Genomic DNA, 27,212 nt, shown 5'->3' on the forward strand with positions numbered 1-27,212 from the left:
AATTTTGTGTGATCCGTGCTGGTAAGACAGACATGTGCTGCATATACCAGCCTTAAGGCAGAATTGTGCTCCTGAATGCATCTTAGCTGGAATGTATAGTGAAACTAATATATACGTGCAATTATTCTTGATGCTATGTAAGAAGATGCTATGTCTAACTTACTAAACAGCAGGAGAGATGCCTTCACGAACCCTCCAGGCATCTCTATCCAGTTACTTAAAAATGCAGTAAAGATGAAAATGTTCCTTCAAGGCCTACAGTGGTAGCAGTTAACTAAGCAGGCACATGATTTTCAGCAGCTTTCCAGGTGTTTGTGCCTTGTGTTGTGCCCTATTAAGTAATCAGAGAGCAATATATTTTTACATATTCTGCTGTTGGAGTCTCTAGATCTGATTAAGACTGCTGCATTAGTGTTTCACAACTGAATTTCGGATAAATGAAGCTTGTTAAAAAGCCACGATATCAAAAAAACCTTGCAAAAAACAGCTGTGATCTAACGACTTCCTTATACAGCTACAAGAAATGATACACCTATCCATTATTTATTACTTATAATGTATGTACTCAGCCTGCCATATCTTTCCCTTGCACATGCATGCCTACTCTGTGACGGGAAAGCATTTTGGACTCTCACCCCTTATGATTCTTAGTGTGAGCTTTTTGGAGTGATTGCAGGATGTCCAGCTAGACTGTCATTCCAGGCTCCACAAACAAAGCTGTGAGAGGCAAATTGTTGGCCTTTGATTGAACTGAGCAGCTTGCTGCCAGGATCAGTGCTTGGTACTGACTGCTCTTCTTTCTGTGTTGCAGCACTGCAAAAATTTGCTGGATAGTGTGGGTTTTTTCTAGAGGCCAGGGCTAAGGATTCTTCTGTCCAGTCAGTGTTTCAGAAACTTCTTGAAGAGTTGCAGAACAGGATGAAAAACAATTTACATTTTTTATTACTTTGTTTTCCTAAGTAATTTTTATTCCAGAAATAAAAAATAGTTTATGGTTTTGGCTATTCTGTTCATAGAGTTAAGTCGATACATTTTTAAAGCAATTGAAGTGACAGTAGCATAGCTGACAGGTAGCACATGTGTATGCTCATTAGATGAAGCCATCAGAACTCCTGTTTCTGTGTAGAATTGCACTTGCATTGTTTTGTCTGTGGACTACATAATGGTTACAGTTTGTCTGTAAATTCTTATTTTCTAGCACTTAAAGTTTCCTGAAAGTCTTGCAGTTTAGTGTCAAAGTAGGGGTGTTGTTCCCAACCCAGTAGTTTGGCAGGAACTCCCTTTCAGTTGCTGATAGTTGACAAATACTTGTATGTGCTTTAGCTCTGTATGATGTGTTACAGTAGGTCAGGTTGCAAAAACCCTGGGGTCAGACTTTTAAAGACATAGTGTTGATTACAGTTGAATGCCTACAGGCATTTCCAATAACTGCTATGCACTCGGTTCCCAATTATGCTTCCCTAGCTATTTGTGCGCAGTGCCCAGTGCACCTAAAAGGTTTAAGGATAGGTTAAGGTGGGGGAAGAGGGTGGGGAGATCTTCAGTCATGTGCCTCAACACACTTGTCAAGCTATTGGTAAAATGTGAAAAGCCCTGTACGAGAGTACTGTTGGTACATCAGTCTTTGCTGTCCCTTCGGTGTATGTGAAATACTTATAATCTAGTCTGACATATGGGGATGCCTTGAGTATATTTAGTCATTTTTCTGTGTGGCTTTTTGTTTGACAGGTTATTATGATGCCTTCTTAATTTTAACATTGTTATGGTGTTAAACCATTAAATTTCAGCCCTTAACTTCTCTGCCCGTTGTAATAATTTGACTTTGTTTTCCATTCTTTTCAAAGCTTTCTTTTCCTGCTTTACCTTGTAGAAGCCAGTAGATATGTTCCTAATGTCTTCTGCAGTAATAAGGATGGACTAAAACTCTTGGATCACTGTAATTTGAAAAGGGATTGAATTTTTCTTACCTTCTTGTAAGGCTTGTTTGTCTATAGGCAGGTACATAACTTTTTCTTTCAGATGGGAAAAAAGCAGAACACTTTGTCATGGTTTGCTTCTGTGTTGTGCATCAGAAGGTCCTTGAAGTGTATAATGCTCTTTTATGTGGGTCAGACCACAAGAAGAAAGCTTTATATTCCAAATCTCAGTTGAGAATGAAGTTGCAGTTGCTACCAAAGTGAGCTTTGCTCTGGGTGGTAACTTAATGGAAGCATTTCTAAGCCTTAATGATTCTGAGATGTTTAATTTCCTTTTAGCCACATATGCAAAAGGATTCTCTTGTTTTTCTTTCCCAGTTCTTTTCAAAGCCTCCTGTGTTTTATGAAAGTGACTAATAGTTGCAAAAGGAGGAATAAAATTTGTTCTGTCACTCGCTGATCTTGTTCTGGTCAGCTTATTCTTTGTGTACTTCAGTTTGCAGTTCGGTGGAAATGGCACTATTTCATAGGGATGTGTCAGTTTGGTTTCATTTAATGGTTGGAGCGAAGCCTGAAGTTCCTTACATTGGCGTTACATGCATGTGAAGTGTTGACTTGGTAGAAAGATTGCATCAAGGGTTCTAGTTACAAATTTTCTGCTGGCATCCTTTCAAGTGAAGCAAGAATGACTGCAGATAAACTCGGATTAGTGCTTTGGAAATGCATCAGCCAAGTGAAAGTTACTATCTTGATACTAAAGAGAAGGAGCAGCTGGCTTTACCCCCCTACCCCTTGTGTTGATTTATTGGTTATTGGTTGACTGCTGTCATTAACACTATTGGTAGGAATAATTTCTACGTAAATTGTATTGGGTTTGCGTGGCAAGGTTTTGTTGGGGGGGGGGGCTGGTACAGGGGTGGCTTCTGTGAGAAGCTGCTAGAAGCTTCCCCTATGTCCGACAGAGCCAATGCCAGCCGGCTCCAAGACAGACCCACTGCTGGCCAAGGCAATCAGCGACGGTCGTAGCGCCTCTGGGATAATATATTTAAGAAGGGAAAAAAAAGTTGCTGTGACACAGAAACTGCAGACGGAGACAGAAGTGAGAAGATGTGAGAGAAACAGCCCTGCAGACACCAAGGTCAGTGAAGAAGGAGCAGGAGGAGGTGCTGCAGGTGCTGGAGCAGAGATTCCTCTGCAGCCCATGGTGAAGACCATGGTGAGGCAGGCTGTCCCCCTGAAGCCCATGGAGGTCCATGGTGGAGCAGATATCCACCTGCAGCCTGTGGAAGACCCCATGCCGGAGCAGGTGGATGCCTGAAGGAGGCTGTGACCCCATGGGAAGCCTGTGCTGGAGCAGGCTCCTGGCAGGACCTGTGGACCCGTGGAGAAAGGAGCCCACGCTGGAGCAGGTTTTCTGGCAGGACTTGTGACCCCACGGAGGACCCACACTTGAGCAGTCTGTGCCTGAAGGACTGCACCCCATGGAAAGGACCCATGCTGGAGCAGTTTGTGAAGAACTGAGCCTGTGGGAAGGACTCAATGCTGGAGAAGTTTGTGGAAGGCTCTCTCCCATGGGAGGGGACCCCACGCTGGAGCAGGGGAAGAGTGTGATGAGTCCTGTCCCTGAAGAGGATGAAGCGGCAGAGACAACGTGTGATGAACTGACTGCAACCCCCATTCCCCATCCCCGTGTGCAGCTGGAGGGGAGGAGGTAGAGAAAATTGGGAGTGAAGTTGTGCCCGGGCAGAAGGGAGGGGTGGAGGGAAGGTGTTCTGATATTTGGTTTTATTTCTCATTACTCTACTCTAGTCGTTTGGTAATTAATTGAGTTAATTTTCCCCAAGTTGAGTCTGGTTTGCCTGTGATGGCAATTAGTGAGTGATGTCTCCCTGTCCTTATCTCTGCTTATGAGCCTTTTGTTATATTTTCTCTCCCCTGTCCAGCTGCAGGGGGGAGTGATAGAGTGGCTTTGGTGGGCACCTGGCATCCTACCAGGGTCAACCCACCACAGGAGTGTTTGAAGTGGTCTTTATAATGACATGTTCGGATGTTAGCAAAGTCATGTGCCAGTACCTAACTGCATGGTGTACTTCAGCTTCACATCCAGCCTTGCAAAAGGATTGAGAAGGAATGGAAAATACTTGCATTTTACCGCTCTCATCTGCCCTTCTGTTGTTTTCTTACCTCAAAGTGTTTTATCAGTGTCATCAGGTACATGGTGAGTTTCAGTGTAGTACAACTTTATAGTGGATGATAGGTTGCTGGTGACACTGTCTGCAAAAAATTCAGAGCTGTGGGGAGCATTTATGCTTAGTTTTATTGTTTGAAAAAGCAATTATACTAATTTGGAAGCCCTGAGGAGGAAACTTTGTGAGCAAAGGGATTCTGAATGTGTCTTACTGAAGCAGGTGCAGCTGGCTTAATCCACTATCTCAGGGTAGTTGAGATGTTGGGAGGGGCTTGGTGATTTTTTTTGTTTGTTTGTTTGTTTGCTCCTCTTCCCAATGTACTGTGGGGAGTCTCAATATAAGATGTAGGGACTTAAAGCCTTCAAGTGCAATCCCTTCAAGTGCATTTGCATCCAGGCATCCCACTGTATGGATAACAGAAAAATTACTGAGCTCCCTTTTGCAACAGATTTTGCTTTCCTTTTAGATACGTGCAAGACACATTAAAGTTTAGGGGTGAACTTCAGCAATGCTTTCTGGCATGACTGAGTAGGCTGTTGAGACATCTTGCGGGGGAAAGGTGAGTTGCTTAAGACCTTGAAGGCAGGAGTATGGTGGTAGAAGGAAAGGAATGTGGAGACATATGACTAGTGTGAGCAGAAAACAGTTAAGAATTGGCTAATAAGCTGTTTGTTGTGGCATGTATCTGAATTACGTTGAGCATAGGACTTCAAGCTCAAAACAGCTTAATTTTATAGAGATTTGATATCATTTGAATTGTCAATTTTTAACTTGTTTTTTTTAACTGAAATCTGAATTAGGTTCTTAGTGTTATGGACGTTTAAATGCATTTGAAGCTTTTATTTATGTACCTTGTGTATCAATGACCTGTTTGATGTTTATGTTTTGTGAGGTTTGTGATATGGCATTGATAGTTCTATGAAATGCATTGCATTGCATGAATTTTATGGGGTTTCAGTCTTAGATGTGGTCAAATGTACCATTAAATTTACACATTATGCAGAACTGTATTCAGGTTTATTTGCATCAGCCAAGAAAAGAAAGCTAATGTGACAGTATGTAATCTTACTGCCACAGGAATGCTCAAACAAAAGTAAAATGCTTCCAGGAATACAGCATATCATTCTTCTATTAATAGAGTTAGAACAAAGGATACTAGAAACCTTAACAGGGAGAGAAAATCTAGTCTGGTTTTGGACTAAGCTCAGAAACTAACAATCGTACATTGTTTGAATTGTCTTGCATTATGACTAGATGATTAAATATAAATGCTGACCTGATTGGATTGTATCCCAGCAATGAACTGGCCTTCTAAAAACCAGTTGCAGGAAGCAGTAGACAGGTACCTAGCTTGTTTTTCTCAGATTCGGGAGCTGTAGTTATACAATCAGAGAGTCTCTAAGGACCATAGAATAGCAGAAATGCAGTTTCTCACCAGTAGTAGCTTGATGCTGGAGTTGGTCACTTCTACTAGTTGGTTTGCTATTTGAATATGGATGCAGGAAGCCGAAGCATTCAAAAATAGTAGCAGTAGAAGGTGTATCACTGAAGTGGAATAAGATTGTATTCAGTCCTTTGGACCATGTAATGCATATGGTGCTTTGATATTTTCTTTCAATTTTTTATTTTAAGATGCTACAGGAGTAAAAGCTATGTTTTGGCTGCAGAGAATAATTGATTCTGAAACGAGACACTTAAGGAATGGTGGCTGCACTTACATTTTTCATAGTTAACCTAAACTTTTTTTAATTAGTTTATCTAGTATAATGAAATTGATTATGCACACCTAGTGAGTTTAATTTACCTCCCCATTAAATCCTGATTCTTCAAGTACATCAGAACAAACTTGGTTTTTAATGATGCCAAGCAAAAAGTGGTCCTCTTGAACTTGGCTTATGCACAAACTGCTCCAGCATTTTGATTCTGAGAGTTCATTTGCATGGGTATCTTAAGGAGCAGAAGGTACAGAAACAGTGTGACTGGAAAGAAATGTGTTAGGTTTTACAGTTAAAGTGAATGGGGGTGGTTAAGTCAGAAATAGCCTTTAAAGCTCGTGTTCATCAGGTGAACTGAAAGTGTATTGTCCCTTCAGTAATGTTACCTTCCTGTAGTGTATACAAAAAAACTTATTGGCACCTTAGTCTGTGTGACAATGTGAAAGTCTAGGAAAACTGGAAAATCAAACAGCAAATAAACTCTCTTCACATTCCAGTGTGTATATACATATGCTACATACACAAGTATAATTGATCTGTCAGCCTTTTACGGGTTTAAGTTTGAACTTCACCTGTAATTGCTTGGCTTCCAGGTTTTTATTTCCTGAAGCCTTGCTGTTTTTTCGAAAAAAGCGTGGTGGGGAAATCTACTTTATTGCAAGATTGTGCACATGCCATGCCCCAAGAGGTGAGGTTTGTTCTTTTCTGTAGAACGCCTTCAACACCTATGGGAGAGGAAATTAGTGTTTCCAAGGCTCCTCTGCTGGACTCGTGCTGCATGTCCCAGAACACCTGGGAAAAACAGCTTCTGGCTTTCCTCTGTGAAGCAAGATGTGAAAAGGAAGAAAACTTTGATGAAAAAAAGTTACTTCCCAGACTGTTATTTCTCAAGAGGCAGAAATTGTTTTCTAAAAAATAAAATAATTTAAAATACTTTTGCTTGCTTTTTTTTGTGGGGGGGGAAAGGGTGAATGGGATCTATTTTCTCCAAAATGGCAATTGCATATTTCAGTTGAAGCTGTTCCCTCACAAATTTTGAACAATTGTTTGCTTCCTGTTGGGGGAAGCACTGGAACAATTGCAGCATAATTTCACCAGGGTAATAACAGAACTGTTGTTGGGCAAAAAATAGTGGAGGGAACTTGCTCCTGAAATAGATCTAAGCTATAGTTTTTTATGAGTTTTAGGTTTTCAGTAGGTAAGACCTGTGTATCTTGCAGCTGTGTTTTGGATACAATCAGTTTCTTTTCTTTCTTTTTTTTTTTTTTCTCCCTGTCTTAAATAGGCTTTTGTTTAGTTTGTAATGGGATATTGTACTGGGTTTTGATGATGCATATGTATGCATCTAAGCTCAGTAGAATTCAGCTGTAATGCATGTAAACTACTCTGCTGCTGTCTTCCACCTCATCCCAGAGAAGTTTAGAATTTTTGCATGTAAATTTTTAATTTGTATAGCATGCAAAGCATTTTAAATTTATGTTGGGTTTCATGTTCTGAATTTGTTATACTCTGCTGGGTAAATACTGCTTTTTGCCCATCTCACTGTTCCCCCCCTCCTCGCCCCCAATAATGAGGTAAATGAGAACCTGCTCCTGGTAGCATACCATCAAAGCAGCTCAGGTGGCTGCTCTTGTATTTACCCCCTTACAATAGTTAGAGAGGGAACAGGTGGTTGTTAAAAAGATAGTTGTTCAATAAGCATCATAGTTTTGAAGAGGCACCATGCAATCCTAAGTAATTTCTGGGTACTGAATTGAAATGATTAACTGTTGTTCTTACTGGCAGAGATCACAAGTATTGTGAAATACAAGTGAATGAATTTTAGAGAATTCCGGTATGTGTGTGATGCTTGACTTTTCCGGTGTAATGAGAAATTATGCCTTTATGTCAGCAAAATCAGGACCTTAAAGGACACCATGGTACTTCTTGAAAGTGTAAACTTGTAGCCTGGAAGAAAAAGCTTCACTCCAAAAATGTAACTAGAATTCTCCTTTTTATTGTTAGTGCTAAAACGTAGCATTTCTAACTTTAGGTGCAACTGTCATGTAGTATTAGTTCAAAATTTTGTTTAGAATTTTTCAGCTACCCATTTCCATGGTGTCTTGGTGTGGCTGATGAGTAATATGCATGGTTTATCTTTGGAGTACCAGATGTTTCTCTCTTTTCAGAACATAAACATATTCCCCAAGCAGTTTTATTTCCTTTGTATAAACAGTGCAATTAATTCTTGAAATAATTGTGGTGGAAAGGCACTTAAACTTAATAAAGCTGGAATTTAAAAAAAAAAAAACACCCAAACAAAAAAACCCAGTCTGTTTGACTGATGGTAGGATATGTGCTTGAGATTAAAGAAACAAAACAAAAAACACATAACACCTTGTTTTAACATGACATTTCCTGTCATTTTTAGTCTGAAAGGGAAGTTTTGAAATAGGGTTTTGGCCTAACAAGGTGTTAGGCCTTTCTGAGAATTTTTTAACTTACACAAATTGTATTTACGAAAATCACTCAAATGCCAACCTATTTGAGAAATAAATAAATGAAGATATTATGTAATGTTGAGTCTAGTTCTTCAGAGCAGTAATACCATACCGTGTGCCAAAGCAACAGCATGAAGTTGTATTCCTAAAGCTCGGAAGAAATGCTGTATTTAACGTCTTTTTATGGGGCAGGGAAGCAGTGTGTGCCTCAGTTGCAGCATCACTGCACCACCTAGTGTCTCTCTGGGTTAGCTGTAAGTTGTACACCTTGAACCTCGGCTCTGAGTTTTTGCTGGCTTGCATGGATTGTCTGCATTGTGCAAAAATAATTTGTCAAAAACTTGGTGGGTTTCCTCTGGAATATGACGTGCCCTACAAATTCAGTAGGAGGTGGAAATGCAATTCCTGCTGCTTGTATGTCTTCTTAATAAGCAGTTTGAGGGGCAAAAAGAAGCAGTCTTGCTTTCTATTCATCTGTGCTACAGGGACAGATATATTTAGTGCGTGTATACATGTATATAAAAGTGTCTTTTTAATATACATTAATGTACTTGTATAACAGATTATATCGTAGTATTGCATTAACACCTGCAAAGCCTTCATAAATGTTTCTTCTAGAATATGGGCAAACAGACAAGATACACGACCTGTTAATGGTTATCAGGATATGCTAGGGTAAGCTATATGCATAAGGGTAGTAATCTGTTGTTTTATCACAAATACATTAAAAAGCAAGAGAGAATATATTTTCTCATAGTCTTAAGTACCCTTAAAGCCACTCAGGAACTTTCATTTTCCTGTCTTTTCCACTAATAGTTTTTTCTGTGTTGCTTTTATTTCCCGGCTCCTGGCTGGATGGCCAGGCCCAAAGTGTTGTGGTGAATGGAGTTAAATCCAGTTGGCAGCCAGTCACAAGTGGTGTTCCACAGGCCTCAGTACTGGGGCCAGTTGTGTTTAATATCTTTATCAATGATCTGGATGAGGGGATAAAGTGCACCCTCAGTAAGTTTGCAGATGACACCAAGTTGGGAGCAAGGGTTGATCTGCTTGAAGGTGGGAAGGCTCTACAGAGGGATCCAGACAGGCTGGATCAATGGGCCAAGGCCAACTGTATGAGGTTCAACAAGGCCAAGTGCTGTGTCCTGCTCTTGGGTCACAACAACCCCATGCAACGCTACAGGCTTGGGGAAGAGTGTCTGGAAGGCTGCCCAGAGGAAAAGGACCTGAGGGGTGTTGGTCAACAGCCGGCTGAATATGAGCCAGCAGTGTGCCCAGGTGGCCAAGAAGGCCAACGGCATCCTGGCCTGTATCAGAAATAGTGTGGCCAGCAGGACTAGGGAAGTGATTGCCCTGTGCTTCGCGCTGGCAAGGCACTGTGTTCAGTTTTGGGCCTCTCACTGCAAGACGTTGAGGTGCTGGAGCATGACCAAAGCAGAGCAACGAAGCTGGTGAAGGGTCTAGAGAACAAGTCCTGTGAGGAGCAGCCGAAAGAACTGGGGTTGTGTAGCCTGGAGAAAAGGAGGCTGAGGGGAGACCTTATTGCTCTCTACAACTACCTGAAAGGAAGTTGTAGTGAGGTGGGTGTCAGTCTCTTCTCCCAAGGAACAAGTGGTAGGATGAGAGGAAATGGCCTCAAGTTGTGCCGGGGGAGGTTTAGATTGGCTATTAGGAAAAATGTCTTCACCGAAAGGGTTGTCAAGCATTGGAAGAGGCTGCCCAGGGAAGTGGTGGAGTAACCATCCCTGGAGATACTGAAAAAAACGTGTAGATGTGGCGCTTAGGGATGTGGTTTAGTGGTGGACTTGGCAGTGTTAGGTTAATGGTTGGACTTGATCTTTTCCAACCTAAATGATTCTATGATTATATATTTAAGTTTTCCTTTAATAAAATATAGCTTTCCTACCCTGGTGTGTCCTTGAAGGTGAAGCTTCATCTGATGGCTGAGTTGATCTTAGGCGCAGCGTTCTAACATTCCTTCTGTTTCATCTCCTGGTGTTCAGCTGTTCCTTCGCAAGCCAGTTCAGCTCACCTAAAGCTCACAGCAGCTTTTTGAATGCTTTAGGAAGCTGTTTTGGCTTACTTTGAAGTGCCAAACAGCAGAATGCATCAAGTGAGTCAAGGGGCCACATGTAAATGAGCAGGAGGAATGTGGAAATTGTTATGGTCAAAAGGAAGTTGTTGTTTAGTTCCTGTCTTGTGAAACCGTACCCAGCCTGTGAGGTAGATGTGTGTTTGGGAAGAGGAACCTGCATTGCCAAAGATGAAAAGGGGTGTTGATCTTCTGTGAACTTTCCAAAGGTGCTCGTTTCTAGAGGGAAGGAAACCTTAATGAGCCTGAGAAGAAGAAAGCAAGCAAGCAAGCAAACAGAAAAATACACCTTGGATTTTTATTCTTTATTTCTAAGGTGAACTGTGACTTGAACTCAAAATGTTTAAAGAAAATCCTGATTCTCCCCTTTCTTCCTTTCAAAGTGCTTGTCCTGCTTTCTGGAAGTCTTCAATAGAGTTGGCAAATATTTGGCTTTAAAAATATAGGAAACACAGTTTTCCTAGGCAGTATCTTACTGGCATGGACAGATAAAAATTTCCATGAAAAAGTTGATTTCTCACCCCATCCCCTAAGAGACTAGTGTATGTGTTTATACATGTAGCCTCCCTGGTTTTATTTAGGTGTTTCTTTAATACAGAGTTGAAACAAATAAAACTATTCAGAGATTATGTGTTTTACTCAGTAATCCAGCAAAAAGATGCCTAATGCCACATTCTTTACTGGCTTCTTTTCTGTGTCCAGGTTACTTGTTATTCCCTTTATTTTTTGGAATTGCAGAATAATTAAATATTTGTAAATCTCAGATCCCATGCCTCTAATTTGATCTGTTTTTCCTGTCCTCAGGCAAATTTCTGCAAAACCTCTTTCAACTGGGGATGCTATTTCATCACTGTGAACCATTTGAAGAATACTGGTGCAGGGACTGCTATTATGGGCAGATTGTGCGATATCCTTCATTACATTTAAGCATCATTTGTCATTGACTTGCTGTGAGCTGGATTAAGTGGTATCTTTTGAATTAAAAAGCACACAAGTTGTCAAAGCTCCAGATCAGCAGAGATCTTCTGTGTGTATGCAACTTTTTTTCCATCTCCTTTGGCATATTTTTTAAACAGCTTTTGTGCACTAGAAAATCTGGGGCATTACGCTCTGAATGTTAGTAACAGGGCTACAATGCATATGAGATCTAGATGTGCTTGTCAAATAATATTTTCAGTAGTCTGGTGAACAGTGCTGTTGCCCTTCATCTCCTCAGTTCTTCATAGTACTAGATTCTAGTTTAGTTTGCAGTCTGTAAGGCATTTGGAGTGTCATAGTGCAACTAGAGGTAGAAATGAATGCAAGTTCTGCCACCCTGGAATTTCCCCCCATCTCAGTCAGCTGGCCGCAACTCCCACAATGGGAGAAGGTTGGCCACTGTTTTCCTGTTACAGGGGCTTTTTTGGTGTGAGACTTCTGTTCAACAGAATGGAAGAAATCTGTGTGTTTGGTTCCTTGTACAACACTTTCCAGTGGATAAAACTGAACAACACTTCTTGACTTGAAGTCAAGAAGCCTGAATTATGCTCTTGGCTCTGCAGCTGACAGCTTTGGCACTGGGTATTTTTTAAGAAGGAGTAGTTTTGCTAACTGGAAGAAAAAATCACAGTGAAATAGTACTAAGCACAGTGTCAAGTAATGACTGTGGCTGTTGTTGTCATGCTGGATTCAAACAGTTCCTGAAAGAAGTAAAACAAAAAAACCTTAATTATTGTCTTGTAAACAGTTCTCATTTGATGGTTTTAAAAGTTTTCATGCAACTTAAAAAGTAAAGATTGGTCTTTGAATGCCTGGAATAGGCATGTTGTGCTTATGTAGCATTTGCCAGTGCTGTTGTAGATAGAATTTACAAATCATAGCAAACAAATTTTGTAACTTTTAAGTGAAATATGATTAAGAAAAGTTTCTGACATTGTTACTTCTTTTCCATTAAGAACAGTTCTGTTTGTGTTTCTGTGTAATGACATTCAAGAGAAGGGGAAGAAAGGATTGTCTGCACAGCTCATTTCTACATGAAACCTTTTTCTCCTTTAAAAATTGTCGTTCCAGTGCAGAGGTATACTTACTTGTACAGTATGTGACTTTTTTTCAAACTTCCTGCATCCTGATAATATAACCATGTTGATGTTAACAACCATCTTGATTTTACCTGAATATGAAAGTAGAGCTGATGATCTCTTAACACGGAGTTGTCCCTTATGTGTGTTTCTCCTTCACAACCCTAGGAGGAAAAAAAAAAAAAAAAAGAGTTCCTGCCTTGTTGGAGAGCAATTGTATGTTGCTCCTAGTGGATGGATATCTTTTGCAAACCATTTTTTATCACTTCTTTTCCTTTAATCTGAGCCATTCATCATTCTGGGAACCTGTTTCTTCAGGATGATCTGTTGCTTTTCTGAGGGTTGCTGGGTTGGTGCAGGAGCCTACACAAAACGTAGGAAATGCTTCTATGAATTGGAGCATTTATTGGTAGAAAACAAGGTACTTCCTTTTTTGTGAGTTGTTGGCTGTATTGTAAAAGATCCATGGGTAAATAGTTTTTTTCTCATCCTCCTCAATCCTAATCAAAAATCTGCCATACCATATGCAGATACTTCATGAAAACACTTCAGTCGGAGCCTTCTTACTTCAAAGTGGCTTGAGCATCTTTCCTTACTGCAGGCCTGGTAAAGGTCCTGTTCCTCTTCAGTCATTTTTCACTATGTTAATTAAGAATACTTGCCAGGCTCTGAATATGCAGCTTGTGTTATGTGATTGTCTTTTCATAGTCATCTTTAATAGCCTAGTAGGCTATGGCCTACAGCTGAACTTCACACCACACACTGTTGTACAGATTGCTTCTCATTTCACTTAGCCTCCACTGTCTATTGAGGGGATCTCTTGGGGATCCTCCGGAATCAATCATAGAATCATTTAGGTTGGAAAAGACCTTCAAGATCATCGAGTCCAACCATCAACCATGCCCACTAAACCATGTCCTGAAGTACCCTGTCTACTCGCTTTTTGAATACCTCCAGGGATGGTGACTCAAAAGTTGAAGTCGATCAGCATCTTTGAATGCCTATAAATCTAGGGCCATCCAATTTTGCCCATCATAGCTGTCTTTATGCAGACAGGTGATGAGGGCAGTTTCTGAATCCCCTAATAGTGTTTCTGGTCTTTGAGACCAGGTATGCTGCCAACATCTTGATACAGCTCTGGAGTCCCTCCACTTGGCTGCTCATATCAGTGGCTAGAAGAGCCTCTGTCCCCATCCTTTACAGGTGGGTGACTTTCAGTTGAACTTTGATCATCTTCAGTATAGGAGTCTGTCTTGAGGGAAAACCTGGACTTAGCTTTCAAGGTTTTTATGCTTCAGCCCGTGCTAGCAGATGAAGGGGATAGGGAGGGGAAGGACCTCTTTTTTTGTGTCATTTCTATAATGGAGCCAACAAGACCATTTCAGGTTTCCCTTCTGCTTACTTACACAGCCTTGTCTAGATTATGTGTGAGGAAATACCGTTTTTCTTTGCTGGCTAGAGAGGAAGAGTCAAAACAGACAGTGCTAGGTGTAAGACTTCCAGTTAGCTTTTCTGCTGGGGAGACCATACCAAGGTAAGGAAGATCTTTCTTCACCTGGGTGAGTAGAGAGGTGCTGCCTTCTGTGAGGCTTTGTTGTGACATTCTGAGGTTGCTCTGTTGAGTTTTCTGGGAGCTCTGCTTTTCTTTTCAGTGTCTGAGTTTATAGAACAGATCATCATGCTTAGTTTTCAATTTATTTTTCCCAAAATGATTCACAAACATTTTCTTGTCTGGATAGACTCCCCAAAGAACCAAGGTGGGTGTGTCTCGTTAGAGTTGACATTGCTTTCAAAAAGAGTTTCAGTTTTAAATGTCTGTGGATAATAGCTGTCAAATGGGTGTGAAATGTGAAAGGCTTGTAATTGCATCTGTAATCTTGTGCTGGAGGTGAAGTTAGGCTTTAGTTTCCTTTACCCTTTGTAAAGATGTGTGGCATACAGGTGAAGTCAAAAGACAGTGTCTGGGACAGTGCTTTGTTAGGGTTTGGGGGGTTTTTAAAAAAAAAAAAAAGATTTTTTTTTTCCATCTCACTTTAAAAAATTGAATGGAGGAATTCCTATCCTAGAGAAATTGTTTTCCTCCAAAATGAAATACCCAAATGCAAAAGCTTTCATCTTTCTGTTAACTCATCAGTCTCTTCACAGCTCCTATTCTGACTATGCAAGAAAATTTGCAGTAACATTCCTAGACTTCCTGATTATTTTTTTTAAATTTCTTTTCAGGTTCCTTTTAAATTTTGGTGGAGTCGATCCATCTGTCTTTCTCATTTTCCTTTACAGAAAAGACAGTCTAAAACCAAGGAGGAAGAGTCCTTGCTGTTACAACCACTACAGTTCATGGACAATGTTTCACCATTTTTGTTCTCCATGTCATCACAGTCTTTTTTTGGTGATATTTCTGTATTTGGAGTGCTGTTGAAGCTTTGTCAGGGCAAGGAGGAGGAAAGCAGGAGAGCTAAGACAGGGCTAGAGAGGTCTCAAATACATCCTTATATTTTTTTCTGCTTCCTGCTGGTTTTGTAAAAAAAAGTAAGTAAACTTAAAACATGGTTTTGGAAGCTGTGAGTATGAGTCTGCTCAGAGGATTGAGTTTTTAGTTTAGAAATGTTGATGGAGATTCTAAACTATTTTGCCCGAACTCTGATGATGGTCTTAAACTACTTACATCCACACTTGTGCTGTGGAAGTGGGAAGTCCCAGTCAGAGGCTGGTGTCAGTGCGCTTCTCCTAGACCCTCTCGACGCAGGCTGAACGGTGTTCACCCTTGGCAGCTCAGCACTGAAGGTGCAGCAAGCGTGTGTTCATCCTGGTTCTGCTGGCTAGAGCAGAGATGGGGTCACAGTCAAAACAGGATGTTGAATTCAGTCTTGATTTTAAATGGGAAAACCTAAAAAAAAAAAAAAAGTCCACATTTTCCACATTTTCCACTGCTGTCTGAATTCTTACTCTTCAGCAGTTAAAATTGTTCCAGTAATGAAAAATACAATCTATGGATGGAGGTTTTGGTTAGTATTGTGTACTGAAGTTGGCATGTGTTCCTATCTGTTCAGTGCCTGTGAAACTTACATAAAGTCAAGGGGAAAAGTTCACTTAAGGCTTAAATTTCACAGCATTCATGTGGCATAGATGGAACGGATAGCTTGACCTATTTTCCGATAAAGTAATCTGTTTGGCTGTATGATTAGCTTATCATTCTTACAAATATCTTACTAAATGTTTGAGGGCAGAGGGAGTGTCTGCTATTTGTAGCTATTATAATTTTGTTCCTCTTTCCCTTTGTGCTTGCTGGAGCCAAGTCCACAGTTCTGCAAGTGTTTATATGTAATTGTACACATGCAGTTGAAGGGATTACTCGCATGTATACAGTTATTTCTGCATAAGGACTTCCTGGATTCAGCAGTTAAATTGCTAAGACTTGATAGAGGCTGCTGAACCACAACATTGCTCAAGATAATGGAGTCAAGTGGTAATTTTTACTATAAAATATTATAGTCAGAATATGAATTTTCAAATAATCTGCACTGTGCTTCTTAAGGCTTTTTTCTGTAAAGTTTCAAGTAGGTTCCTGGTGAGGTGAACCCATATATGCTTGGAAGAAGAATAAGTTGCCACGTATCAATCTGACACTTAATTTAAAAAAAAAAAAACAACCAAAACGTAAGATTACACTACTGCTTTTTTCTGGGGTCTCTTAAAGTGAGAGTTAGTTAAACTCCTGGTAGATTTTCCTGCTGTGGTTTTGATGTGTTTCTGTGTGAAACTGACAGCAGGATTTGTTCGAGTATGTAGGCCACTATTGTATTAGAATTACATAACCGTGTTGAGTGGTGGAAACAGATGAAAAGACGGGGATGTACGGCGTCCCTTCACAGATTATATCCTGCAACAATGAAGACAGCTCAAGCTCTGCAGAGAATGTGGTCACATGCAGTCAAAAAGTTGGGGATTTTGAAAGGGCACGTGAGTTGCTTTTTGTTGCATCTTGCTCCAAGTCTTTTCTTCCCCCCTTCCCCTCGTATATCCCTCCCCTCTCCAACTCAGTTTTGTAGCCAGATAGCTGTTATGGCAGGTCTTCTGGTTTTGTTCTTTCAGTGTGAATGAAGTTGTCTTCGGTCATCTCTCAGTTGCAAGTAATTGCATAAATCTCTGATGACTGTCAGTGAGAGCTGCAACAGCTGCCTGTTCATAGCACACAGATGATTTTAGCACTTTGACTAGTTTCCTGCCAAAGATTCTGTTAAGCAGTCTATTTGGGGTATATAGAAAACACCTGTCATTTTGGTGTATGAGCATTAGGCAGATTTAAGCAAATCCAGACTACAGTGTTCCAATTAGAAATGGACTGACTTTAGTGACTAATGAATTTAGACTAGCTAATTACAGTAATTTGCATTTAGTGCAGGTAGCCTGCTATCTCTGTGAAACCTGGGTAGACTTGCAAAACAGTTACTATTAGTAACTGGAGGTGGGGTTCATAACCATTTTGCCTGCCTTTCTCTCTCCAGTGTTTTGGTGTGCAATATTGCAGTGAAATTGCGATCCTATAAAGGATGCACAGGCTGCTCAGGATCCCTTTGTGTTTCCTTACAGATGAAGTATGAAGAAATTGGCAAGGTGATGGAGGCTTTTTGTAACCCATCACTTGATGTATTCAGAGGAGAGTCATATTATTAGATGTGGAATACAGGAATTTTGCGATTGTGGTGGAGATTTCAATCTTAGTTTTGATCAAGTCCTCAACTGATAATTTATAACTTTTTTTAGTCCCTCCCTCCCTCTCAGTCTTCTCTTTTCCATTAATCTGTCAGTATGGGTTAGCATCGTGACAATGGCAAGCAGCAATACATTTTATAATGTTAAAGAGATTATTGCTTAGAGATTTGAGGGAGTGCAGATGTGTTTTGTGCCTTATGGGCTTCCAAGGTGACCATTCAATTCTCTGAACTGCGTTACAGAGCCTGCATAGTGTCAGTATGGCAGAACTAGTCCTGCTGTCTTGGTGATTATGTTGCACAAAATCATCTTTGCAAGTATACAGTGTACTTTCCTTTGCTAATATAGCATACATCAAATGGGAGACAGTTTCCCAAGAAGGAGTTTCTAAAAATGTATTACTTTTCAATTCATAAATATTCGTTAAAGTGAATTATTTAATTAGCTTTTGTTTAATGTTCAATAACAGTTTCAGGCTAAAAATAAACCCCCAGAATTTACACAGAAAGTACCTGATACAGTCACTGATACTATGAGGAAGTTTCTCTAGACACAGATGAGATGATACTATAGGCTCAACATCTTGCAAGACCTTAATTATAGTGTCTGTAGGCACTAGTTTCTCTTCCATTAGTATTACTTATTTTTGTGACCAGACACCATGGGACTTATTTGTCAGAGCAAAATAAACTTAACCCTGTTAGTTTACAATGCTTTGATTTACTACACAATGTGTCTCTCCAATTGTGCACCAGATTTACTTGTGCCACTGTTCATGGGAGGCCTAGTTTTCTGGAAGGAAATTCCTGTAAGCATGCCTGCTTCATACCCACAAATCCATCCCCAATATCTTTGTGGTGCTTTCTTCAGTCCTTTTTCTGTGGTGTTACACTGAATAAGCAGTCATTTCTCAGGCCTTCCCTTAGTAGATAGTGTATTGAAAGACCTGGTGTTAAGAGTTTCTGGAAAAGTAAGGCAACTATGCTACTCTTTGCCCAATGGGTAGTAAGCTCTTGTCAATTGCATCCTGCCTGCCTCGCTATTTTGCCTGCACATAGCTGGATTCAGTATTCTAGGCTGGGAGGTAGTGTTGGTAAGAACTGCATGCAGTACAAACTGAATTTAAGTGATGTTCTTGCTACACGTGTAAGTTGTTGAGGCTTTTACACAGTGAGAAGGATGGAAAAGATTTTCCGTCTCCCCTGCTTCTACAAAATTAAACCCACCCACTTGTCCTTCAAATTTTACCCATTATTTGATACTGTCTTTCATTTCTAAAACTTTCTTCAGTGAAGTCAACTGGAATTTAAATGACACTGAGGCCCTTCTTTAGCATGGACTGGTTTTCTGCAGAGCTCAAAAAAATCATCTAGAAAAGCAGGGCAGTGGTGGTATAGCCAAGAGTCAGTAGTAGGTAAACTGTTTACACATTTTCATACATGCCAGATGAGCAAGCCTAGTCACTTCTATTTATCACAGCAGCTCAGAAGCAGCACTTAGTTAAAGAGAAATTTTTTTACCTGTGGAAGGTTCTCTGTGTAAGAGAATACATGTAGTGAGACAGTTCAGTGTCAGCTAGTTGGAAGGGTTAGATATGTCAGCTGGTTAAATAGGAATATCAGATAAAATAATTTCACCGTGTGCTTCACAAGAGTAATTCACTGATCCAAGACATGTATGTTTTAATACTAACGGTTATAAATGCCACTCATTCTTGTCTGATCTAGACAAGTAAAAATTTAGAAATACTTACTTGTATTATTTTTAATATAAGCCATCCTCTCCTCCAGCTATTATAAATGTTTTTTTTAATTAGACCCAAAATGTTCTGGAAAGTGGAGAGCATTGTTCATTTTCTGGAAGAATGGTGGAAATTTAAGACTGTTCAGTGTTGTAAAATTCCTGGTGAGAATACTCAATGTTTTGTGTATTCCCTCAGGAAGTCTGAGTAGGACTTATGTTTTAAGTTTGTTTTTCAATACAGTGAATGTGCAATGGAAAACGTAAACCTTGTTCCTCTTTGGGATGCTCAGAATCCAGTGGAAGAATACATCAGGGGGTTCTTTGCATTTGAGAAACGGCATCCATGGCTTGCTAAACAGCTGTGTACTGCCAGAACACTTTTACTCTGGAAATATGGAGGATGCTGTAAAATACAGGCATACCCTTCTTGTGTCACTTCTCTGTCTATCGTTTTGGAGTTTAGTTGCCAGTAACCCCTTTAAAGCCTTTAAAAAGACCATTAAGTCAAAACTGAGCTTCTGTCTGAACTTCAGTTTTCTGAGCAAACTCTTATCTTCCCAAGAAAGAATACCACTTGTAGCAGTAAAAACAAATAAACCTATAGCTTGAGTATGTACATACACATACTCATGCAATGCTTGGATTTTTCTTCTGCAATGGATGCTTTGCATTTTGAAATGTTTGCTGTGCATCAAATATTGTGGCTCATTTTTCTCCTCATTTTACAGAGCAGGCAGGCACTGAAGGGGCTGGCTGTGTACTATATGATGCATCACAGCTGGGTGATTATTCTGTATTATATTTTAAGCTGCAATGTTGGAAAGATTTCAGGTTATATCATGTAAGATAAACTGATCAGTTCAGGATCAGTTTTAACTGGAAATGTGGGGGAAAAAAAGTTTCTGAGAAGTGTCACAGAAATGGATACACGAGTGCTATATAGTGATACACTGTGTTTTCCTGTAAAATTTAATTTCTTGAGGGGAACCTAAATACTCAGTTACATAATTCATAGTGGACAAAACATTTTGTTAACTCCACATGAGCAAGAAGCAAAAGATCTGAAGGCTAGTTTGTTCTGAAAACCTCGGTTTCAATTGCTAATCTTACAGTATACTGGAATGGAGAGGTCTTCCTTAAGTATTTTGTGTGTTATTTGAATCAGGGCTATATAATGCTAGTATGATCTGAATTAAATGCTTTTGCTGAATGAGACTTTTCCAGAAAATTAGAGTGAGCTGTTAAATTGGTGAAATGTGAAGGGATTTTACCACACCGGACCAATTAATATTTTTTGCCTTTTAAAAGAAAAATCATCATTAATTGAAATACATACATTTCATACTAACTACCAAATTATTAGAATATGCATATTATTTTTAATGTTTTAATGGGGTATTTCACAGTTTAATTTAGACAGTTGTATGCTTTGTGTTTTACTAATTGGTTTCTGTGTGTAACAGGCCCCAGGCATGGAAGAGCTGATATGGGAACAGTACACTGTGACCTTACAAAAGGTGAGTGAGTGCCTGTTATATTTTTAGTTTTCAAATATTCAAGCACTGGTTTAGTCTAAATATGCTTTATGATAGATGTTATTAGCATATCTGAGTCTAGAATAGGATTAATTCATTGTCCAAATCAGATATGTTTTTTGTTTTAAAGCTTAACTGCTAGTTACTCATACAATAGTGTGATTCATTAAGAGTGAATTAAATTAACAATTTAAGTGCTCTATTTGCTACTGTTTGTCTTTGTAATGACAGTATAATATACTATATGCCAGCCACATAGCTAAATTCATCATTGAATAACCTTAAAAACAAAGCTGATGGTTCTGTCAAGCAGTTGTGATAAATGTCCAAGCTTTATAATAGTCACTGAACACTGATGTTTTGGGGTTTTTTATAGTTTAATATCAGTGTAGAATCTAGTGGAAAACTACTGTAATCAAAATTTCTAAAACACATAGACCCTAGATGTCACTTTTAACAATTCTTCTAAGGAAAGAGGAATATCTCATTATTTAGGGTCCTTTTGAGTTACAGAAAGTAGACTGCTTGTTTCTGAGTTCTCTAGCAGCTAGGGTGCCACACCGTGGTGCAGGATATGCACTTTGGTGGTGGCGGTGGTCTTCCCAGCTGTGCTGATGATCTGGGTTCAGTGAGCAGCCTGTACTGCGCTGCTTATGTTTTTTCACATGTTCTGCAATGAACTCAACTTGATGACCCAAGGTAAAATAATGATCTTTCCTACACAGCCTGTTTTATGTGCTGAATTGTTGAGAAAGGATTGGTTTTGGGTTATAGAAGTAGACAGAAGAAACGTTGCAGCAGACCTTAGTTCCTGTAATTTCCAACTTTTCAGATCTTCAGTATTGTGTAAATGAGCATTACTTCTTTGCCTCAGAGACAGGCTTATACTACTGAAGTGGCAAAGGGCTATTGGGCTTGTATCAGCCACTACCAATGAATTTTACCATTATTTTGAATTCTGTATTGTTTTGGCTTGAAGCATCAGACTGCCTCCTGTAAAACTAAGGTACAGTAAGTGAAGTGCTGTTTAAAAAAAAATTTTTTTTGAGAAAAACATTGCTTTTTTCCTCCTCAAAGTAGTAACCACATAATATTGACATTAGTGAAACACAAGCTGGCATGTGATAAACTACACACGCTAAGTGTTGAGTTGAAAGAAAAGCACCACTTTAATTTGGTGTATTACTTTGCCACTGTGTTAAAACATTTTATTTAAATGTAGCATAATTTGTATTTTATAGTGATAGGAGGTGTATGTTAAATAGTTGATAAAATTAAACCTGTGTGTTTAACAAAATGTATGGGTTTGTGCACACCTTCTTGCCTGCAGTTCAGTTACGCTAACAGTTGTCAGGTCTAGTGTTACAGACATGCTTCCTTCACACCCTATTAAGTATTTCCCTGATTTTATGAATGCCATCTTAGGGCTTTCATGGATCTGATATTTCTATGATGACAGGTTTGATAGAAATTACGTATTTAAAATAGTTGATTGTGAGAGAGGATAATTATAGAGAATTCACAAGTTCACTGCTTGCTTTTTGTAATCAGCCATGATCTTATTTAATTTGATTGAGGAGTAAGTAGTTATTACAAACTAGATAGCAATCATAATGAAGATGATATCCTGGAAAAGCTGTTTCAGTTTCCCAGGCACCACTAACAAAACAGATTTATCTAACAATAAATTTGGTATGAACAACTAGTGGGATGGTGGAGCAAAGTGCAGGCTAAGTTAGTGAGTCCTTTTCTTAATTACTAACCATCACAAGGCTGTAGACCGAGGTTTTGGAACATGGGAACATGTCCTGTTACACGGATTTGTAAACCCATTCCTTTTTAAATCCGTGTATTTCTGCAACTACCTGCACGCAACCCTCATATTTTAAATAATACCTAGGTAGAGTGCCATCACAGGAACATTCATGTTACTCTTCTTTCTCCCTATCAAAATTCCTATGGATGGAATTGAGTTTTATTGTATTTGTTTTTGTTGTAAAGGATTCAAAACGAGGATTTGGGATTGCAGTTTCTGGCGGCAGAGATAACCCTCACTTTGAAAATGGTGAAACATCAATAGTCATTTCAGATGTTCTCCCAGGTGGTCCAGCAGATGGATTACTTCAGTAAGCAACTTCTTATTTTTTTGTCTCATGTATTTTGAGGGGCATGGATGTAGAATATGTAAAACCATCAGACAGGCTTGGTTGAAATCCTGGTGATTTAATCCACTCAAGATTTGGTGCCTTCTTGAAAACCTAGATGTCTGTTTTAAACTAAAAAAACAACAACCAAAAAACAAAAAAACCTCCACTTGGAGGTGTTTTTATTTGCTATTTTGTAAGAAATTATATTTCAGTAGTGTTGAAAAGCTTTTATAGTTAAGTATGTTTCTCTTAAGATTACATTTGTTTTTAAAGAAACAGTAGAAATACTTACTGTCTTAAAACACTCTTCTTGTTCTTCCTCCAGGAAACACATTTAGTGATCAGTCTTCAAGAGAATGGCTTAAGTGAGCCCAAAGAAGGGTCTTTACTCCTAAGCTGTCAGGAGCAATAATGGGGGAAGGAAGAGAAACAGAAGTGTTTGCTAAATATTTATTTTATATTTGAAAGAAAAAAAAATGGCAATAAAGTGTTTCTGTAGTCCTCCTGGTAACATCACCCTTAGTGAGGCAGCATCTACAATGGACAAGTAATTTTAAATCTGTAGGCTGAGATAAACAGTTTCTAGCCTACTGCTAATCAATTTTTCATCCTTTGACCTGGAATACCTGATGAGGACTAGACAATCTGGAAGAATGCTGAAGTTGTGCAGTAATACTAATTCAAAAGAGTAGATTCTGGCCATTTTGCCAAACATTAATTTTTGGTGAGGTAATGAAAAGGCTGACATGGGAGTAGTTACTGAAGGACTGGATAAAAGGATTATTGTGAAGCAGGTAACAAACTATTCTCAACATAAACATACAAAACCTTCATTTTATAGCAGTGATCCCTGCACAGCACCACTACGATCCATCCTGTTCCATAATTGCCTGTGACTTGGGGATAAAATCATGTCCACAAACTACCTAAGATCCCAGGTAAATTGATGATGAGAAGGCAATACCAAGCAATCTGGGCACATTCAGACAAAACACGTTCTAAAGAAAATTAAATGCAAAGCCATTCCTTCAACAAACTGAGGAATATAGACCTAACCTTCAGAGTGTGGGGGAATTAACAATCCTGCAACCCTTTTTAGGGTAGAGAGAGCATAAATAGATGGGAGCTCTTGATGTAGTATTACAACATTAAGTTTGACACCATCTTTGGATGTATGGACTGTGAAGATAGCTATTTTAACTCTCACATAAAGCCTGGATGAAGCTGTTACTGGAATATACCATGCTGTTCTGGCATACTCATTCAGTAAAAGGAATTGGAAGGGTATGAAAAGAGGCACAAAAATCATTCAGGAGTTAGAGAAAGTGCCTTACAAAGAGAGGCTTAAAGTATGTAATCTTCTTATTTAAAAAGAAGGTTGTGTTGTGACTTGATTACAGTGAAGAGAAAATAACGGGTACTAAAGATTTCTTTTACCTAGCAGAAAATGCCACAGTAACCAGTAATTGGTTGAGCTAATGCTCTGACTGTAAGGTTAGTACTATGGAGTAGTCACCAGAATAAACTAATATGAGGAGTGGTAGATTCTGTTTTTTTAATCTCCTGCACTTTTTGTGCTGAAATGCCTTTCTGGAAGATATGGTTTTTAATTAATCTTGTGTTATGGGGCTGTCTCCTGGGGTGACTTGAGTTGTCTTAATGGTCTATTTGACATGCAGGAGATCTGAATGGACAAGTTAGTAATCTCTTTTGGCCTGCGTTTCAGTGCAGGGAGGATGTTTTGTCTATTATAGTTTGGTTGGGTTTTCTCCCTCCCAATCATTTTTCTTCAGAGTAGATGGGACCTGAATACCAGTCTTTCAGAAAAGCGTACTAGAGTGGTACTTGTCAAGATTTGTCTGAATACTGCTACAGCTGCAACAATTTGAAGCTCTCTTGAAATTCTTATGTTCATGTGAAAAAAAAATCTAGCAGTAGGTGTGAAAGACAGGAGTTCTGAAAGAACAAAAGAAAAAAGAATAAAAGTTTTAATGGTCATCACAAATACTCTTTAAAAAAACAAAATCTTCTTTGACATTATGGCAAGGCACTTAAGCTGGACATAGTACATGTATAAAGATACGCACTGGAACCCAAAGTCTAATTTTTAAACATACTGAAAGCTTCTTCTAGTATTCAGGTACTGTAGTGTTTGTATAACAAACACAGTTTTTAAGCAAAACTCCCTGTTAAAGTGAATGAAATCCATAGGTTGCCACTGAAAAAAAAGAAATTTTGTTCTGGTGTTTTCATGAAAACTCCTCTTAAACCTCCCCCCTCCCCTTTTTTTTTTTTCTTCTTTTTTTCCCTCCCCCCTTTTCCAGAGAAAACGACCGGGTGGTCATAGTTAACGGGACACCAATGGAAAATGTTCCACATTCTTTTGCAGTCCAACAGCTTAGGAAAAGTGGAAAAGTGGCCACCATTGTAAGTAAATTACAAATTTATTCACTCTACAGTGGTATGTACCTGTGTAACCAGTCAAGATTTTGGTTTTCTTCTATGAAGTGTACTATAAATGCATAAAGCAAAGCAAGCCTTTGCTCAATAGAATGTACAAAGTAAACAAAACAAAGCAAAGACTTAGTTTCTACAGGTGAAACAAATGGAAATTAAACAACGGTGTCATGAAGTTATCATGTTGAAAAACTGAGAATAAAATGTAGGTCCTCAGTCTTTAATTTTACTGAGTAATGAGTGGTAGTTGGAAAAAACTAGTGTTATGTGAGGCAAATGATGTCCTGCATACACAGACTTTGTCCAAGAGTTGCTGTCCAGATTGGCTTTCATTAGTTGAGAGAGAAGCATCTGCAACTTGTCTCTTTTGGGGTGCTTGTCGCTTTTTTTAGAAGTCATCTAGAAAAAGGAAAAAAGTATTCATTACTCATACTCTTGCAGAGGTAAAAGAATGTGGTTGCTGATCTGATTTATTTTCTTTAATTCTCCTACTGTTCTTTATCCTCCCAATTAGTAAGTATTTCTTCTGCACATCTAAATAATCTAATATACTGGCTGTTTTAGAAATGAAACATTGTTCTCCCCTCCCCCCCACCCCCCCAACCTCTTAAGTGTAAAGAATATTCATCTGTTGAATTTCACATTCTCACCATTGGAGGGTTTTTTTTGTTTGTCTCGTATTGCACTGAACAGGTAGTGAAAAGACCAAGGAAAGTGCAAGCTGCTGCATTGAAGAGAAGCCCCTCCCTTGACTATGAGGACAGATCTTTAGATGTAATGGATGACCATGCAGAATTTGATGGCAAAAGTGCTCGAAGTGGCTATAGTGACAGAAGCTGGCATACTGGTAATGGAGGGCGCAGCCAAAGCTGGGGAAACAGCCTGGATCAGAGCTATAGAGATGAACAAGACAGAGGGTGTAACCGAAGCAGAGACCGTGATAAGGAATGCAGCTACAGCCGTGATCAAAGTCGTGGTAGGAGCATTGACAGGAGCTTGGATCGAGACTATAGAAGAGATCAGAGCAGGGGAAGGAGCATTGACAGGGATGGTGGCTATGAACGGGACTACAGAGGAGACTACAGCCCACCCAATTATAGTCATGGATCTCAACCTGATCCTAGATACACGAGGGAAGTGAGGAGTCGAAGTCGGGACAGGCTTCGCTCCCGAAGTCCTTCGCCTGAAATACACCATCAGCATGAGTACCTAGGACCGCAGGATGAGAGTGGCCCAATCAGTGTTCTGTTAACAAAAGGCAGACATAATGAAGGTAGGTATAGTAGGGGAAGAGAGGAATTGACTTTTAATACAGCATGTTATTTTGCTGGGGAAGGGAGAGAAGCTGAATATTCTCTGCTTTTACAGTTTAAATGTTGAGTTTTCTAACTGATCACTTAAGTTGTTCTTTCATTCTGGTTTGGGGTGCTTTTTTCAAGCCACTGTGTCCTTTGGTTTTCCATTTTCTCTGCCCCGTTCTTCTGTTTCTGGTGGGAAACATGGATCTGATCGTGATTCAGATTACACTTGGCACAGCTACAAAGCATGAAGAAAAGACTCTGCCTTTAATAGCGCTCTTACTTCTTCCCTTCAGTATAATTAAATTAGTTCCAAGGATTGTTTGGTTCTGAATACTTCAGAATGTAGTTAAAGAATACTGAAATAGCAACAGCTGAAACAGCCTTTCCTTGCTGAGTATTGAAGTGTGTAAATGAAAGCCAAAAGCCTGATCTTTCGTGTGCTATGAAATAAAGACTCTTGTGCTATAAAGCATATCTGAGATGAGGTTGTGCATTCTTTTCTGTTAGGTTTTTTGGGGGGGGGGGTGTTTGTGGGGATTTTGTGGGTTGTTTTTTTTCTCATCTGCCATGTGGTAATTTGTAGGAATTTTCTGCTCATGTAAGCTTTGCATGCAGGAGCTAACCTCTTTTTTCATTGACTCTGGCAAGGTTCCCTTTCCCTCCTTCCATTTTTTTCCCCTGCACATAATGTTTCCGGTTGCAAAGATAATACAGATAGGTATACAAATAAGGAGAAATTTAAGTTGTCTTTGTTAAGTTTTATATGTAGCTAGTAATTCCGTAATAATTTCTGCCATTCATATGGATGCTTTGCAGACTTGCTCAAATGTGATTTTTAAAAGCAGACAGCTGTTTCTTTCCTTTTCTGTT

General features: G+C 39.3%; 1 protein-coding gene across 4 annotated transcripts in view; it reads left to right on the top strand.

Annotated features, from left to right (window-relative positions):
- TJP2 (tight junction protein 2) overlaps nt 1-27,212 on the top strand; it is a 69,230-nt gene that overhangs the window by 23,301 nt on the left and 18,717 nt on the right. For 3 of the 4 annotated variants that reach the window (XM_052775593.1, XM_052775590.1, XM_052775592.1), the window contains 4 exons: nt 20,366-20,419; nt 22,439-22,563; nt 24,909-25,011; nt 25,735-26,314. In XM_052775593.1, coding sequence (XP_052631553.1) covers nt 20,375-20,419; nt 22,439-22,563; nt 24,909-25,011; nt 25,735-26,314 — 853 coding nt within the window. In that variant the 5' untranslated portion in view covers nt 20,366-20,374. Of the gene's footprint in view, nt 1-16,319; nt 16,407-20,365; nt 20,420-22,438; nt 22,564-24,908; nt 25,012-25,734; nt 26,315-27,212 lie in introns of those variants that run through there. The other variant, XM_052775591.1, reaches the window with a different exon arrangement.

Source organism: Harpia harpyja, chromosome Z (assembly GCF_026419915.1).
Source record: "Harpia harpyja isolate bHarHar1 chromosome Z, bHarHar1 primary haplotype, whole genome shotgun sequence".
Lineage (NCBI taxonomy): Eukaryota > Metazoa > Chordata > Aves > Accipitriformes > Accipitridae > Harpia > Harpia harpyja.